Raw genomic sequence first — 14,496 nt, 5'->3', positions numbered from 1 at the left:
ATTGTAAAGTTTAGAGGTATGTGATTAAACCATAGCTGAGTAAAGTGAATGCTTGTGATGGCCTGTTTGTGTGGCTTGAGATTGAATTTGGTGTTATGTCTATTTCTATCTTTTGTCGTGATGTTGGAAAAAGAAATGCAATGTCGAAGCTAAGGGAAAAAATATTGTACAGGTGCAAAGAAAAGTGATCTTTTGATACAGAGAAAGTAAAATACATGGTGCGGGTAACTGAAAATGGTGAAAACAAATGGCTGATTTGCTGCCAGAGAGTGACTATCAAAACGAGACTGTTAGTCCTCTAAAGTCACCAGGGGGAGGGTCTAGTGATGTTTCGGAATATATGGAAACACTATGCTCGTAACTCGAAGATTGTGTGGTGCTTGTTTGTTTGGACGAGGGGAATGGACTTTCTGGATGCTTCATGCGCATGTGTTTTCGTAAAGCATCTGACCGAGTAAAGGTCTTTTGGCAAGCACCGCAGGTGAGCGTTTTACGCATCGTCTGATGCACGCTCTTCGTATGCCTCCTAAGATTTCCTTTTCTGTATCTACCGGCAAAAGCAGTCTCGCATTCTGCACACCAAACTGATTCTGAATTGGACTCACTTTCTTTGCTTGGAGGAAAGAAGAAAGTGGTGGAGGATGAATTCGGAGGAGGAGTTGATGGAGCGACACTTCTAGCCTGTGAAAAATATCCAGAGTCTCGGCTTATCCAAGAGCTTCGTTCTATCGAAGAGTTTTGGCTTATCGAAGAGTTTTGGCTTATCGAAGAGTTTTGGCTTAAACTATAGTCTATTGGATCGAAAGACTCTACTCGTTCAATGTAGCTGAGGTAGTCGAAAGGTATTGTGTCGTTGGAGATCAATGAGGAGCGATACATTGATCCTCGGGTAGATACGGAGTTATGTCTTTGGGTGGATGTGGAAAAAGCGGTATCATGATTCGCGGTCGAAAAATCGGAGATGGACAAATACCTCTGAGTCCTAGCATCTTCTAATTCAATCTCTTGAAGCCGCTCAGATCCGATGGCCTGCTTGTGGTACGAAGGTTCATATTCTCTTGTAGAGCCCTGTAGTCGTGACAGAACAGTGTCCGAAATGAGAGGAGAAGTTGCTTCAGAGCTGTTGCCGAGGGTGTTATGCCGAATGCCTGGGCTCATCCGGATAGCTTGGGAATTTCCTCCAATTTCATCGACATCCTTTTGGTTATCCCAAGTCTGGCAATGACGGTAGTGCATAGATCCCACAAACTCGTCAGATTGAGAGTTTTGAACGTGTCCTAGCCACATAACGTCTTTCTGAACCCCACTGCGACTATGTCCAATCTCTGGCCTTGTATCAAGTAAGAGTTCTTTGTTCATCCCATTGGCAACAGACGAGGAAGTCTACTAACAACATCAATCAGACATGAAATCGAGTAAATTCTGTTAACACTTACGTGCTGTGGCTCTACACTTGGTCCCTCATCCCCGGAATCTGAATCTACAATCAGTTGATAAGGTGTGAGATAAGGTATAGCCTTGCTTTGGTTACGTAGGATAGGGCCAGAGGCAGGAGAATCGATTCCATTGTTGTGAGACGTGAATGGAAGTGCGGAAAAATTGTCATTTTCTTCTCGGATAGCACTTCCTACAACATTTTCAGAATTGTTTGAGAAGGGAGGTGTGTGTGCTTGAAGATGTTGAGAAGTCATGGCTTCTTCAACTTTGTGATACAGTAATTGCCATTGCACTTGCGCATTAGCTCGCCTGCGCCCGGGTTTCCGGTTGTTGCAAAACTCTCCTTTGTAGCCATGTTGAGACTCGAACACTTCCTTGTCGATAAAATCGTCGTTGCAAGTACGACAGAGCCCCAAAAATGCCAGCTGAGGTGTATAACCACGACCTGGCCGGGCTGTCAAATGGCGTCGCAACTCCGACATGTTCATACTCTTCACGTTGTTACAAGTGCGTGGCCAGCCATGTCGAGTTTCCGCGACAAATACGGGACAGTCGAACCTGCGGTCATTGGAATTCTGATCAAGGCTCATGGTGCAAAGGGCTATAATCTCAGCCGAACTGAGAATGCCGCGATGGTACCACTCATACCATAACAGTTCTCCACATACACCAGGCCAAATCACGTTCAGGACCCACACTTCAACCTTGAACCCCGCACGTAAATAAGAAAGTGCCTGGGCAAGGCGCTATAATGATAGGTCAGAACGGAATCAAGGCTGTATTAGTGCCCGGCCATGAAAACACATAGAATGAGAGAAGCCACATACATTGGAAAGATCAATCTGTACAACAGGCTGCGATGACTGACCTCCTCTGCCTTGTTCAGATGGATCGGACTCAAAAGAAGAAGAAGGACTTTGCTGCATTGGGGGAGCCATGGCGATGGAATTATGGGATTGCTCAATACAAAATGGAGGACTCTTTGAGACCGAGGGACTTCTCCAGGGAGGAATAGCACGGCTCTTTAAGTCGTGCGAAGTTGCTCCTCATTGGTCCATAAATCCCCTAGTGTGAGGTTGGCTTGCATGAATGCGGGCTTGTCAACATGCAGAGTTGCGGACTTGCGGACTTGCGGACCTACCCAGCTGCCTTATTGCCTGAAAACTGTGAAGTGTGATTGGGTGAGAGTTGTGACAGGCAAACTTGCGCACTTGGTTGGCACGTAAGATGCTATTATTTGGCATGATGCGGGCGCGGTGAGGCGGCAAGCAAGCTGGCCTACAAGTAGGCAAGTGAGTAAGTAGGCAAGTAGGCAAGCAGACAATCCGTCATACCAGTGAACTTTCCTGCGGATATAAGTATGTCTGGATGCATAGTTGCTGAATTGTATTCCCGCATACAATACAATTACACAGTTACAGCCCAAGCTCTTATGGATGAGGGCATGATACGTGTACAGCGAGTTACTGTCAAATCTCGGTGAACGAGTTAGAGGCTTTCCATGGTGATCGAAAGTTGTCGAGGTTTGTGGATGGGGTGAACAAAGTTGGAAGGTACTTATGCTGCACCTGCGAAAGTACAATGCCAAAACAGAGGCTACGCCACAGTGGCAACCACAGCCACAGTCACAGCCCGAGTGCAGCATAATTGAACCTGAGTGAAACTTAGCTGTATTTCTACTGCTGTCTCATATATCCATATTCAGAGTCTGAAGTCGCGTTGTCGTTAGGCATGATGACTAAGAACGATTATGACGATGCAATGACATAACTAGAAGGGGTATCAACGCAATTCATGCCATAGGCAGAGAACAAAGTACTGCGCCATTCAAACACACAACTGAAAACCTATGCCCATACACCAAGTGTCCAGCTAGCCCTCTCTCCCCCTTTATTAGCCAGTCCAGGGCCCATGCTCTGTCTCTGTGCAATAACTGAAACTTCCTTTTCACGAGATGCACCTTGCAAGCCATCTTTAAGATACCTTTCGCGCTCCACCTCGACAATTCCCTTGATACGTTGCTGAGCAATTAGACTTGCACCTACCCATGGGCCCAATGTCTCGACGCCTCTGAGAATACCACCCACCAGACTTGCAGGTGGCGGGCCATAGCGAAGAGTCATCTGAGCCAACTTCATGTCTATAGCGTCTTGCTCATGCGGTTGGAATGCTGCTGGCACTGTTTGCAAAGGTTCAAGTGGATCAAGAGAAGTCGCCACTGTATCTCCGCCTTCTTGTTTACGCATCTCCAAACTCTCCCGATAGTTACGTAATTTTTCTTCTCGGCGTGCACTTGCTTTTCCATAACTCTTCACCGGATCCCAGCCTCTTGCCTGGGCCAATGCATCCAGCTCCTTCAGTATACGGGTCTTGATGCCGGGAAGGTTTGACACGCCGCCCGTGATGATTATGCGTGACATGCACAACCGGCGGACATCGACTGGAAGTTGTACAAGGGTACGGTATATGAGGTGGTGTAGCGGGAGGTCTTCATCGTCGAATTCGCTGATTGACAGTTCTGGTGCAAAGAGAGCCGCGTCTGCGGGCTTAGCAAGCAATGCAAAAGGTATAGTAAGTTCTGTCGGAGGCGTATGTTTAGGAAAGGGGATTGTGACGGTGGGTGGTGGTGACTCGATAGCGTCTTCGAATTCTTCGAGTACGGGTGCTTCTCGTGCGGGAAAGTAGACGGTTCTCCGATTCGATCTAGCAATGGGCTTGCACCACCCAACACGGGTGAGAACTTCTTCGACTTCTTGGAAGGATACATCGGCTTTGGGAGCACCAGGCTCAGCATTGTCTAGTTCAGCATTCAGCAGCTTGGCCATCTCTTCGCTAAGCATCTTGCCTGCCCGCACACTGCGCCTTTCAGACACTTCGCGATACTCGTATACTGCCGTGACGAGTGTTTCGGCCCAGCCTATATCCACAATCAGGGCTGAACGTAGTCCTGCTGCTACAGCCGAAAGTACGGGGTTAGACATGAGACTGATGCTCGGGGCTTGGAAGCTCGTGAATAGCACATCCATGATGGTAGAGATGAGTGCATGCGGCATACGAGGCGGCAGGGCTAGCAAGACGCGGCGCGGCTTTGTATCCAGCAAGAAGTACTTTGTGTATACCTCGCGCATAGCCCTCTCGAACTTGTCTTCGACCAAGCCAAGATCCACCTTGGTCAAGTCGAGGCGGTATAGCTCATGCCGCTCTCCCCACTCCTCGCCCTTGTTCCGCTTTGGTCTCTTCTGTGTGTATTCCGGGTCCCACTGCCTGTAGTCACCCACCCTCCGCTGGTCTTCGGGCCCGAAAGGGAGGGTGCATCGCGGGGCACTTTCTCCAGGGAAGCCCCCACGTACAAAGCGTGAGCCGACTTCGATGACGATAAACTCGTCGTCGAAGCGGAACGAGCCACCGGGTGAGCCAAAGGTAGACGAGATGGAGCGGAGGAGCGGGGTTCGCGGGGATTCTCCCAGGTCAGCAAGACGAGGTGTATTTCCCCGTGTGCTGCGATTGAGGGAGCTCGAGACTTTGCGTTCGCCGCCAGACGACATGGCGGAGGCGGGGGGTGAGCGCAGTGCAATGGGCCAAGCAGAACACTTGCTTGCATGTGCTGTTGGCAGTCGGGACGTTGCTCTATCCAGGCAAAAACGGGCTAGTTCTCTCTGGGACTAGCGTTTTGCTAGTGGCCCGAGCTCAGGAAAAAGTTCGAGCTGGGATGGATTCTGCACGTCCAGAGCTTGCGACAAACCCCATCGCGACTTCCCACACTCCGTCCAAATCAACCTTCCAGGGCAGTTGCGCTCCGCGAATCGCGAATCCCACTGGACCCTTCCCTACGCCCGAGTACACGCACAATGGGTCTTTTTATTCTCTCGGAAACCTCGGCGGGTTATGTCCTTCTCAAGTCCAAGGACAAGAAGCTCTTGGGCGGAGACACAAAAGATTCCTCGAGCATCGCCGAGCAGCTGAAGCTCAAGAAGTTTGCCAAGTTTGGCAGCGCCGTCGATGCGCTTGAGCAGGCTGCCGCTCTTCACGATGGCAAGGTCACGCCCATGCTGTCATCGCTGCTTGACGAATTGAAGGATGAGACCAAGGCTACTTGTATGCTACTCCGCGAGCCTTTTGTGCGAATTGTGTAGCTGACATTGCTTCAAGTGGCTGTTGCCGACCCCAAGCTCTCCAATGCGATTGCTCAACTCCCAGGCCTTTCCCTCAAGACCGTCTCGGACTCGTCTACACAGGATGTATTCCGTGCCATCCGTGAAAACCTGACTTCACTCCTTCCCGACCTACTTCCCTCTGAGGAAGCCGCCACTCGCCTGGGTCTTGCCCACTCCCTATCGCGACACAAGCTGCGATTCTCCCCCGACAAGGTCGACACCATGATCATCCAGAGCATTGCTTCTCTTGATGTCTTGGACAAGCAGCTCAACACCTACGCCATGCGAGTCAAGGAATGGTACGGCTGGCACTTCCCAGAGCTTGCCAAGATCTTGAACGACAACCTGGCCTACTGTAAGTCTTTAATCCGCCTGGCCTCGATACTTTGCTAATTTTTGTAGCGCGTGTCGTTTTGAAGATGGGCTTCCGCACAAACGCTCGCCAGAGCGACCTTTCCGACATTCTGCCCGAAGAAATTGAGGTCAGTTTTTGACACCTCGCCATTTTACGAACACTACTAACAAAATTCAGGCGGCTGTCAAGGCGGCTGCAGAAATCTCCATGGGTACTGAAATCACAGAAGAGGATTTGGAAACCACCTCCGCTCTCGCTGAGCAGGTTGTCGACCTGACCGAGCACCGTCAAAATCTCGGAAACTACCTATCAAACCGCATGCAGGCGCTTGCTCCTAACCTGACTGCTCTTGTTGGTGAGCTTGTTGGTGCGCGCTTGATCGCTCACGCCGGATCTCTCATGAACCTCGCCAAGTCGCCTGGTTCCACCATCCAAATCCTCGGTGCCGAGAAGGCCCTCTTCCGTGCTCTCAAGACGAAGCACGATACACCCAAATATGGTGTAAGTACTCAGTGCTCTTGATCAACCAGACTTGTACTGACTCAATTAGCTCATCTACCATGCATCTCTTATCGGTCAAGCTACCGGAAAGAACAAGGGAAAGATTGCCCGTATGCTCGCTGCCAAATCCGCTTTGGGTCTGCGTGTCGATGCCCTTAGCACCTGGGGTGTCTCATCAGAGGACACCTCCAAGGAGCCTACCGAAGAAGAGAAGTCCCAAGTTGGTCGCGACGCACGCCTGACTATCGAGAGGAGACTGCGCGCGCTCGAGGGCAAGCCATTGAAGAGCTTGGCCAACGCCAACCAGACTGCACTCGGTGGACAGAAGAAGTGGGAAGTCAAGGAGGCGCGGAAGTACAACCCCGACGCTGATGGTCTTACTGGCGACGAGCCCGCTGCTGATGCGCCTAAGTCGGCCAAGGTCAACGGCACACCCAAGAAGCTGGTGCAAGAGGTCGACAGCGACGGTGACGAGAGCATGGCCGACGCCGGCGCCGCTTCAGATTCAGACTCTGAGCCAGAAGAAAAGCCAGCTGGAAAGGACAAGGCGGCGAAGAAGGCAGCAAAGGAAGCTAAAAAGGCACGGAAAGCACAGCGGGCCGCCAAGCGTGAGGCCAAGTTAGCCAAGAAGGCAGCTAAGGAGGCAAAGAAGGCAGGCAAGGACAGCAAGAAGCGGAAAGCGGAGGGTGGTGAGGACAGTGGGGAGAAGAAGAAAAAGAAGAAGAGCAAGGACTAGACACGCCCATGGATTATGGAGGTGAGAGGGGGAGGGAGAAAAGAAGTGATGGCTATTGCATCTTTTTTCAATCGCCATTTCTCTTGCTTCTCCCCCTTCTGACACCACCACACATGACAGAAAACCAGGGGGAACAATATGGCGTTGATTTATTTGGGTTTGAGCTTGTTCACCATTTTTCTTTGGGGCGAGTGGCGTAAAACTTCTGTTTTTTTTTTCAGTGTTCGGGGCTGTCTGGGCATATTCTTGTGTAGTTTTTACCTTGAACAAAAAGGTCCTTTCTTCACGTTGCATGAATGGGGATGCGGTGGGATGACGGATACCCGCCAGCTGGTAGCATACAATTACATGTTCAAAAAAGTTTTACGGTCTCGATTTTGATATGCTGTTTGGTGTTTTTGTTTATCGGTCTATGCTATAAGAATACTGTGAACCTCTCTTCCCTTTCTCCACCCCTACCGTCCCATCTACCCTGAGACTACACTTTTCACACCTTCCTCTTAACCTTTCTCTTCTTCTTATTCGCAGCACCAAGCAACTTATTCGCTATCTTGGGCATGTCCACATGCTCGACTCCCTCTGGAATCTGCGCTTCCTCCTCGTCAAAAACTTGCTGGATGATGGCGAGCATGTCGTGTAGTTCATCTTCTGTAAAGCGGGTGCCCGCCTTTTTCGTTTCCATCAGCCTCATTCACCTCCCCTCAAAAAGAGTACATTCACGTGATAGGAAGGAAGAAAAGGAAAAATAAAAAAAGAGGGGGGGGGGGAAGGGGGGAAACATACCTCTTCAACAACCAACTCAAGCATGACCTGCGTCGTGGGTCTCAAATTATAAATCTGCAGGTACTCCGCCTTGTTCAGCCTATATTTCGGAGCTAAAGCGCGAAACAGGCTGTTGGGTCCCTTGTACAGGGTCATGGGTCGATTGGGATGCGCATCTGCGAGAGCGGTGGTGGTGTAGTCCGGTGTTTGCAGGTAGGCGAGGCCATCACGCAGCATGTGGGTTAGACCGGAGGGCTTTTTGCGCTTGCGGTTTGTGGAGTCGGTTCCTGTGTATTCTGCTTCTTCGGCGAGGAGGTGCAGGAGGACTTCGTGGTTGGTTAGGAGGGCGGATTGGGGGGTTTTGATCTAAGTAAGGTCGTGTGAGAATGTGTCGAAGAAGAGGAGAGTGAGTTTCTATGGTTTGGTGGAACTTTTCGAGGTTTGTAGTAGATTCACTTGTTTCCTTCTCTTTTTTCCCCATCCTATCTGTATCTGTTTGTCGTACTTACATGCATGGCTATGATTGGATGGTAATTTTTTCTATTCAGAGTTGCTGCTCAGACAAACGCAAAGTCACGGGATCTTCAAGTCCACTGACTGTATAATCCTACGTGAGTCAGTCTTGTTGCATATAATCCCTCACACCGTTCACTTTTTTTTTGAACAGCAATAACGAAGAAATTCCGATCGTGCATGGAAAGTTCCGCAAATTGACTGCACGTCTTTATCATTTTGATTAACTCTCTGCATCGTGGCATGCATGCAAAGTAGCCGCAGCCAGTAAAAGCACACATGGTCTGATAAGAGGTGATACGTACCCACTTGGCGAAGATGAAGCTGTACACGATTTCGGAGCCACATGCGCAGTCGAAATTAGCTTCGCACGTTGCAGTGCTTTTGTAGTGAGCAATGTTCAGAGGTTCTACATGGCGTTGCGGGTGGACCGTGGTAGAGAAGAAAAAGGTTAGTACAAGGCAGATTTTCGCGCTAAGGGCTTGGCGCTTTCAAGGGCTTGTTATTGCCCCAAGGAAAAGGACGAATATTGCAAGGCTCATGTTCACATTACGGCGATTTTCAGAACTGCTACGTCTATGAAACTTGACTAGAAACTGGCGTCCGAAATCGTTACTATATCTTGATAGTCTAAATCATCACTGGGTATTACGATTATATCTTCCTTTTTGTACTGTTCCAGACAGGTCTCAAATGCTGCTAACGCCGCGCAATGCTATGCGGAGAATGGGGTACTCGCAAGGTCGTCAAACAAGGAAATTTGGAGATTCGTGGGTGCAAAATGCCCCAATCGTCGTGTTTCGAGTTGGCCCCCTTTGGACTTTCTGTAGGCTTATGCCATGATGTTATTGGTCTGCTGTTGTTGTAGCTTTGGTTTTCTTGATTATGAAGACGCCCACCTCGACACCCTTGGTAGGCGCTCCGTCTTGATACTCTCGTTTTGACACGCCATCGAGGACATGCTGGATAAGCGAGGCCGCGCTCATTTCGCCCATGGGAAGCTTCTTGGATTTGTTGAAGTACTTCATGACGACGTCTCGCACACGAGGCTTTTCTTGCTTAATCCACCAATCGTCTGCCCATGCTGATCTTTCTAGTAGAACATCTTCTTTTGTAGCATGTATAACTTGGTACGCCGCCTTTTTGTCAGCCCTGAGGTGCCGTTCACTCATTGCGTGACAAAATCTTCGCACTTGGACTTCTAGATGCTCATAAACATCAAGGTAGTTGACCGAGCTCATTTGACCTATATCTCTTCCGAGCTCCGAGTGAAGCTCGTGTACTACCGTCACAGAACGCAATAGCGGATCGAGGATGGGCCCGAGGTACTGCCTCATAAACGTCTTTGCGCCTGTCTTTGTTGGGTAGATGAAGAGCAAAATGCCATTGTCACTGGAGAGTTCGATCAAGCGGTCGTATAACAAGGACCGGCCGTGGAATGTAAACATTTCGGCGAATTCGTTTGTATTCGTGGGCGGAATGTATCTTTCGACAATTGATATGTTGATACTTCCCGGGGGAACTACAGGTCTAGGGGATGGCGGCAAAAGTTTCGAGTCGAGCTGGTAGTCCGGTATGGCGACTGCACTGTCAAAGACCTTGCTGGTAAAGTATGAGTCACCTCCGACTGCGGGGCCTGGTGTTGAAGGGGGCGACTTGGGCAAGTCGAGGAGGGTATAGCGTCCAGGGAGAGCATGGAATACATTGATCCATGAAGTGTGTGTCGAAGAAGCGTCGTGAATCGAAGCAATAACGTCGCCAAACACATGACCCGCTGTAGAAGGACAAGGAAGGGCATGAGAAAGAATTCTGACAGAGTCTAGGCCCAGACATCCAGATTCGTGTACTTGAAGTGTTTAGTACAGCAAAAAAAAGAAAAAGAGAGATGGGATGGGGGCGATGACTTACTGATTGTGCTTTTGGCCATTTCGATCCATGTAGCCATTCCCTGTACTTCGGAGAGTGGTGCGTGAGTTGGTACGATGATTTGTGCTTGGGGAGGAGCTAGTTCACGAGCGGTAATGTTTGCACTGGGCGAGACGCCTGGATCCGAGTGGGGAGGCGAGCCTAGTGTGGCAATACGAGGGTTCATAAAGGAACCCCAGTTGATGGTTCCTGGCTCCGAGTCCGAAGGGGGTGTGTGGGTGGAGAGAGAAGGGCCCACGCGTGCTGTTGCAGCCTTCGGACTGGTAACGGGGGTGTGGAGGAGGGCGGCCGTGGCGTGGTTGTTGCAACTGTGAGCCAGCGGGCTGAGTGCATGGAGAGGGTCTTCTGGCTTTGATAGCGGTCCCGCGCCTAGTGGAGAGAAGGGCAGATCAGGTTGGGTCAGAATATGGTCTGGGTGGGGCGCGGCAATACCCAGGACATGGAACGAGGGCAGGCGTAAATTATGCTTTGCTTTGATTATTGTTGGTGGAGGAAGCGAAAGACTACTTTGAGGTAAGTTGAGGGTTAGATCGACATGTGGACGATCTTCGGTGATGGGCGTGGTGAGAGGCTGGGGTAAGGCGGAAGGCAGCGGGAAGGGCTGCGGCAGGGAAGCGTCGAGAAATGAAGAAAAGGTGTCGGGAACCACGGTGTCGGAGCAGGGACCCGCTTGTGCTGCTTCATCCGGTGTCGGTGGGATGGAGTTGGGAAGGGGTTCGTGGGGTTGGTAAGGGAGTTGGGAGGGGAGAAGGGTGGTAGTGTCAGCATGGAGCTGGTCGAAGACTTGGGACCGGGGATTGGGATCGGTCATGGCAAACGTCGATTGTGATGTTTGCAGACGACCAAGGCGCCGTGCAGTCACGCTGCCTGTCCTGGGCGGGCGGGAGAGACAGAGTGACGGACGGACAGGCGCACGGAGACGTGGCTGGAGGATCTGGCGGCCAGGAACCAAACCGCTTGACTAGCTTTTGCTGCGGGGCGGTAATCAACGGCCGTGGGGAGGAAGACGACACAGACGGCGAAGACGACGGGACGGAGGGAGTGGGTATGGGTATGGGTATTGGGGGGGGGAGGGTGAAGACGCAGGGCTGTGCGAGGGAGCGACTGCCAAGGCCTGGCCCAGAGTGCGACAAGGACAGCGGGACCGCACAGCACAGCACGACAGCGGGGAAGAAGCAGCAGCAGCAGGATGAATGGAGAGGGAGGGATGGCAATGGGATGGGTACATGGAGGGAGCGAGAGAACGGGCGTGTAGTGGCTGACCGTGGGCCCATGGATTCAACACCCGGTGCTGGCGCTGCAGTTGATGCTAGTGCGCGTGCAAACGCCAGGGTCTCAGCACCGTGAGTTCTAGACCCCCGGCCTCGAGAGCATTCAGATGGATCAGAAATGGCCTGACCAACAGACTCGTCTGCCCGCCCCCAAACCCTCAGAGACAGGTCAGCAGGGCTGTGGAACAGTTGGACCGGTACTGCCTCTGATACATTGCTCCCCTGTACATACTTATACTACCACCGCTACTAGTACACTACGTACTTACACCCATACCCCATACCCAGGTACAGGTACAGGCACAGGTACAGGCATGTAAGTACATGTCGACTACCAAAGTACATGTACATGGCACTTAGATACAAGTGTATTTCCTTACATAAGTACGCAAGTATATCCCGCTCCGTCCAAGTCGTGTGCACAGCAAGGCCCTAGGTATGGCCCTACACCAGCTAGCGCCTCTATCTGATGCATCGCACGCATGCAGCTGCAGCCCACTAATAGTCTGGACAAGAGCGCCGCATCCCTTTCGGGCCTGCTCTGCCTTGCTGCTTCGACTGGCGGCTTGAATCTCGGCTGCCATGCTGGACTTTGCACACGACTGCTTGCTCTCCCATGCCAGTCGCCAGATGCCAGACGCCAAATGCACTGTAAGCCCTCCCTTTGGGAAATACGTAAGTCTATACGAGTCTAGATTTCTTCCACGACATCGCTTCTGCTGCTGCCTGGCGCCAATTAAGCGACCCTATGCCGCTCTCTCTCCCCCTCGCCCTCTCCTCTTCACTCCGCTTCTTCTTCTCCCTCTCCTCGCCCTCCGTCTCAGCCCGGACTCCGAGCATACAACTCCATGCTGTCCTCTGCCCGCTCCATTAAGGTTCGCCCCCTGTCCATACTTGAAACCGCTCCTCTTTGCTGCCGAATGTGCGGCCGATCAGTCTGCTGCGCGTCAGCCGCCAGGGCCTTGCCTTAGCCACTAGCCCATTACTACCCTGGACCTAAGTACACACCACTCGGCAATGGAAAAAAAGCGTTTGGCTCAATCGTCCCGTCATACCATGTGACAAACGGCGTGCACATCCTTACTCTACATTGTTGCTCCACGACACGTACGTTTCAATCACTGCTACATTTTTTATTTTTTTCATTTTTTTTTTAGAATCCCCCAAACAACCGGCTTCCTTCCTGTTGATTGTCGTTCGCTCCATCTCCCAGTCTTTTTCACTTGTCCCCAATTCCACAAACACATCGTCACCCATAACACCTAGGTATCGAACTTGACAAAACATCAGCGCCTGCCCCTCGTGTTTGCTGCTCACACCACACTTACCTGCCACTTCTGCAGCCCTCTCTCCCGCGCCCCTCCCTTTGCTGCCCCGCTCGATCGACTTGCCATCTTGGGCTCATGCCGTTTTACGTACTCTTGCGCCAAGATGGGACATGCTTTTTTGTGTGCCTTGAAATGTGCCTTTTGACAGTCCTTGTTGCAGTAGGCTACGCTGTGGCATTTTATGCATTGTTTGAGTGAGTCTGCCGATTTGCCGCATTGACCACACGCTGCTGCTGCCACTTGATGACTTGCTGATGCCGTCGACTCTGTCTGTGTCTCGCTCGACTCTGCTGTCGTCGTGTTTGATGCCTCTGCCCGTGTATCCGGTACATCATTCGTGGCCGGGCTGGGTTCTGCCATCATGTAAGTATGCCAGATGGAGTGGGAATGCTGGGCAGAATTATTTGGATTGCTACGAGAGATTCTCGGGTCAATGTGCGACTTTGCGCCGCGGAACTGTCAAAGTTCGATGATCGGCATTTGACTTGCAGGGATCTGCCGTTAGCGAGTTCCCTAGTCCTACCCGGTCTTAGCGCTTCCGGTCCCATTTTCTACGTGCTAAAAGTTTGCAAATACTAGGCATGGCTGCCCATTGCATGCAGCCAGCAATGCAGAGACCACATTGCATGATATCCACCCCGACACATTGCAAGCATATTGAATCAAGCATACCAGCATCGGAAAGACAATTTCCACATCTGCTGCCCTCATCGAGAAATACACCCTTACCAACGTTTCAGCCACAATGGCAGTGTCCACAAACATACGCGTTTCCCAAGCCACAATTAAACGCAATTCCTTCAGCCTGGGCTTACCGGATTCCCATCAATTCGGCTGAGCCTTCGGCGCTGAAATGCTAAGAGTGGACGCCTGAAAGCTCACTGCAACGGGCCGAGCAGTTGCTATATCCGGCCACTACTACACGGCGGATATTATACGTGAGCTGAATTGGCAGTACGACATACATCCTACGCTGCAGAAGCCTGTGGCTGACTTTGCAATCATGTGCAGATATACTTGGCACGCTTTGTCCCAAATCCTCCGCACAGCACCCACCCTCGTAGCCAAGAACTGTCCATGTTAATACGAATCGGCCCGTTGTTCTTCCATTTGATAAACCCCTAGTCATGCCAATACTCGGTAACAGCATGCACATGTTGTGTGACAATTAGAATGCAACCATTCGTGCAGATAGATGGAAAGCTCCGAGTTGGCGGACCGAGCGGGTTGCATTCCTGTTGGTCAATGGCGGTGAGATGGGACTTTGAAAAACGTATGGAAAAGTAGCATGTCCAGGGACTTCACTAAAGATACCCCATCTCAATTTCAAGACAATTGAACAGACGTATGGAAGATATGTCTGCGCTGATTGTTCTACCTTGGACTTCGGACTTCGCTGCAAGCAAATGCTTGGATAGAGTGTCGGTCCGGACATCGCGGACGCCACACACCATGTCACAACGCAAAATCCGATACCGTGAGACCACGATACCACAACATGAACGAGAGTAAC

At 51.1% G+C, this 14,496-nt stretch overlaps 5 protein-coding genes across 5 annotated transcripts; 1 reads left to right on the top strand and 4 right to left on the bottom strand.

Moving 5' to 3' along the window:
• Positions 1 to 276: 276 nt before the first annotated feature.
• On the bottom strand, positions 277 to 2,375 carry COCMIDRAFT_6594 (uncharacterized protein; the record flags this gene model as incomplete). Its single annotated transcript, XM_007691238.1, has 3 exons — positions 277 to 1,383; positions 1,437 to 2,183; positions 2,265 to 2,375. 3 exons carry the CDS (start codon positions 2,373 to 2,375, stop codon positions 277 to 279), a joined length of 1,965 nt encoding a protein of 654 aa, XP_007689428.1.
• Positions 2,376 to 3,284: 909 nt separating this feature from the next.
• COCMIDRAFT_99293 (uncharacterized protein) lies at positions 3,285 to 4,982 on the bottom strand (the record flags this gene model as incomplete). The annotated part of the gene is made up of 1 exon (XM_007691263.1): positions 3,285 to 4,982. One exon carries the CDS (start codon positions 4,980 to 4,982, stop codon positions 3,285 to 3,287), a length of 1,698 nt encoding a protein of 565 aa, XP_007689453.1.
• A 303-nt stretch (positions 4,983 to 5,285) lies between these two features.
• COCMIDRAFT_99270 (uncharacterized protein) lies at positions 5,286 to 7,183 on the top strand (the record flags this gene model as incomplete). The annotated part of the gene is made up of 5 exons (XM_007691262.1): positions 5,286 to 5,532; positions 5,587 to 5,946; positions 5,994 to 6,073; positions 6,124 to 6,447; positions 6,497 to 7,183. The coding sequence occupies 5 exons, from the start codon at positions 5,286 to 5,288 to the stop codon at positions 7,181 to 7,183; spliced, it is 1,698 nt and encodes a 565-aa protein (XP_007689452.1).
• A 487-nt stretch (positions 7,184 to 7,670) lies between these two features.
• On the bottom strand, positions 7,671 to 8,460 carry COCMIDRAFT_27567 (uncharacterized protein; the record flags this gene model as incomplete). The annotated part of the gene is made up of 3 exons (XM_007691244.1): positions 7,671 to 7,850; positions 7,967 to 8,311; positions 8,455 to 8,460. The coding sequence occupies 3 exons, from the start codon at positions 8,458 to 8,460 to the stop codon at positions 7,671 to 7,673; spliced, it is 531 nt and encodes a 176-aa protein (XP_007689434.1).
• An 843-nt stretch (positions 8,461 to 9,303) lies between these two features.
• On the bottom strand, positions 9,304 to 13,346 carry COCMIDRAFT_38076 (uncharacterized protein; the record flags this gene model as incomplete). The annotated part of the gene is made up of 4 exons (XM_007691251.1): positions 9,304 to 10,304; positions 10,367 to 11,251; positions 12,104 to 12,191; positions 12,984 to 13,346. 4 exons carry the CDS (start codon positions 13,344 to 13,346, stop codon positions 9,304 to 9,306), a joined length of 2,337 nt encoding a protein of 778 aa, XP_007689441.1.
• Between the last annotated feature and the right edge of the window lie 1,150 nt (positions 13,347 to 14,496).

Source organism: Bipolaris oryzae, assembly GCF_000523455.1.
Source record: "Bipolaris oryzae ATCC 44560 unplaced genomic scaffold scaffold_95, whole genome shotgun sequence".
Taxonomy (NCBI): domain Eukaryota; kingdom Fungi; phylum Ascomycota; class Dothideomycetes; order Pleosporales; family Pleosporaceae; genus Bipolaris; species Bipolaris oryzae.
Note: the sequence above shows the minus strand (reverse complement) of the source record. Positions and strands in the feature narration are given on the sequence as shown.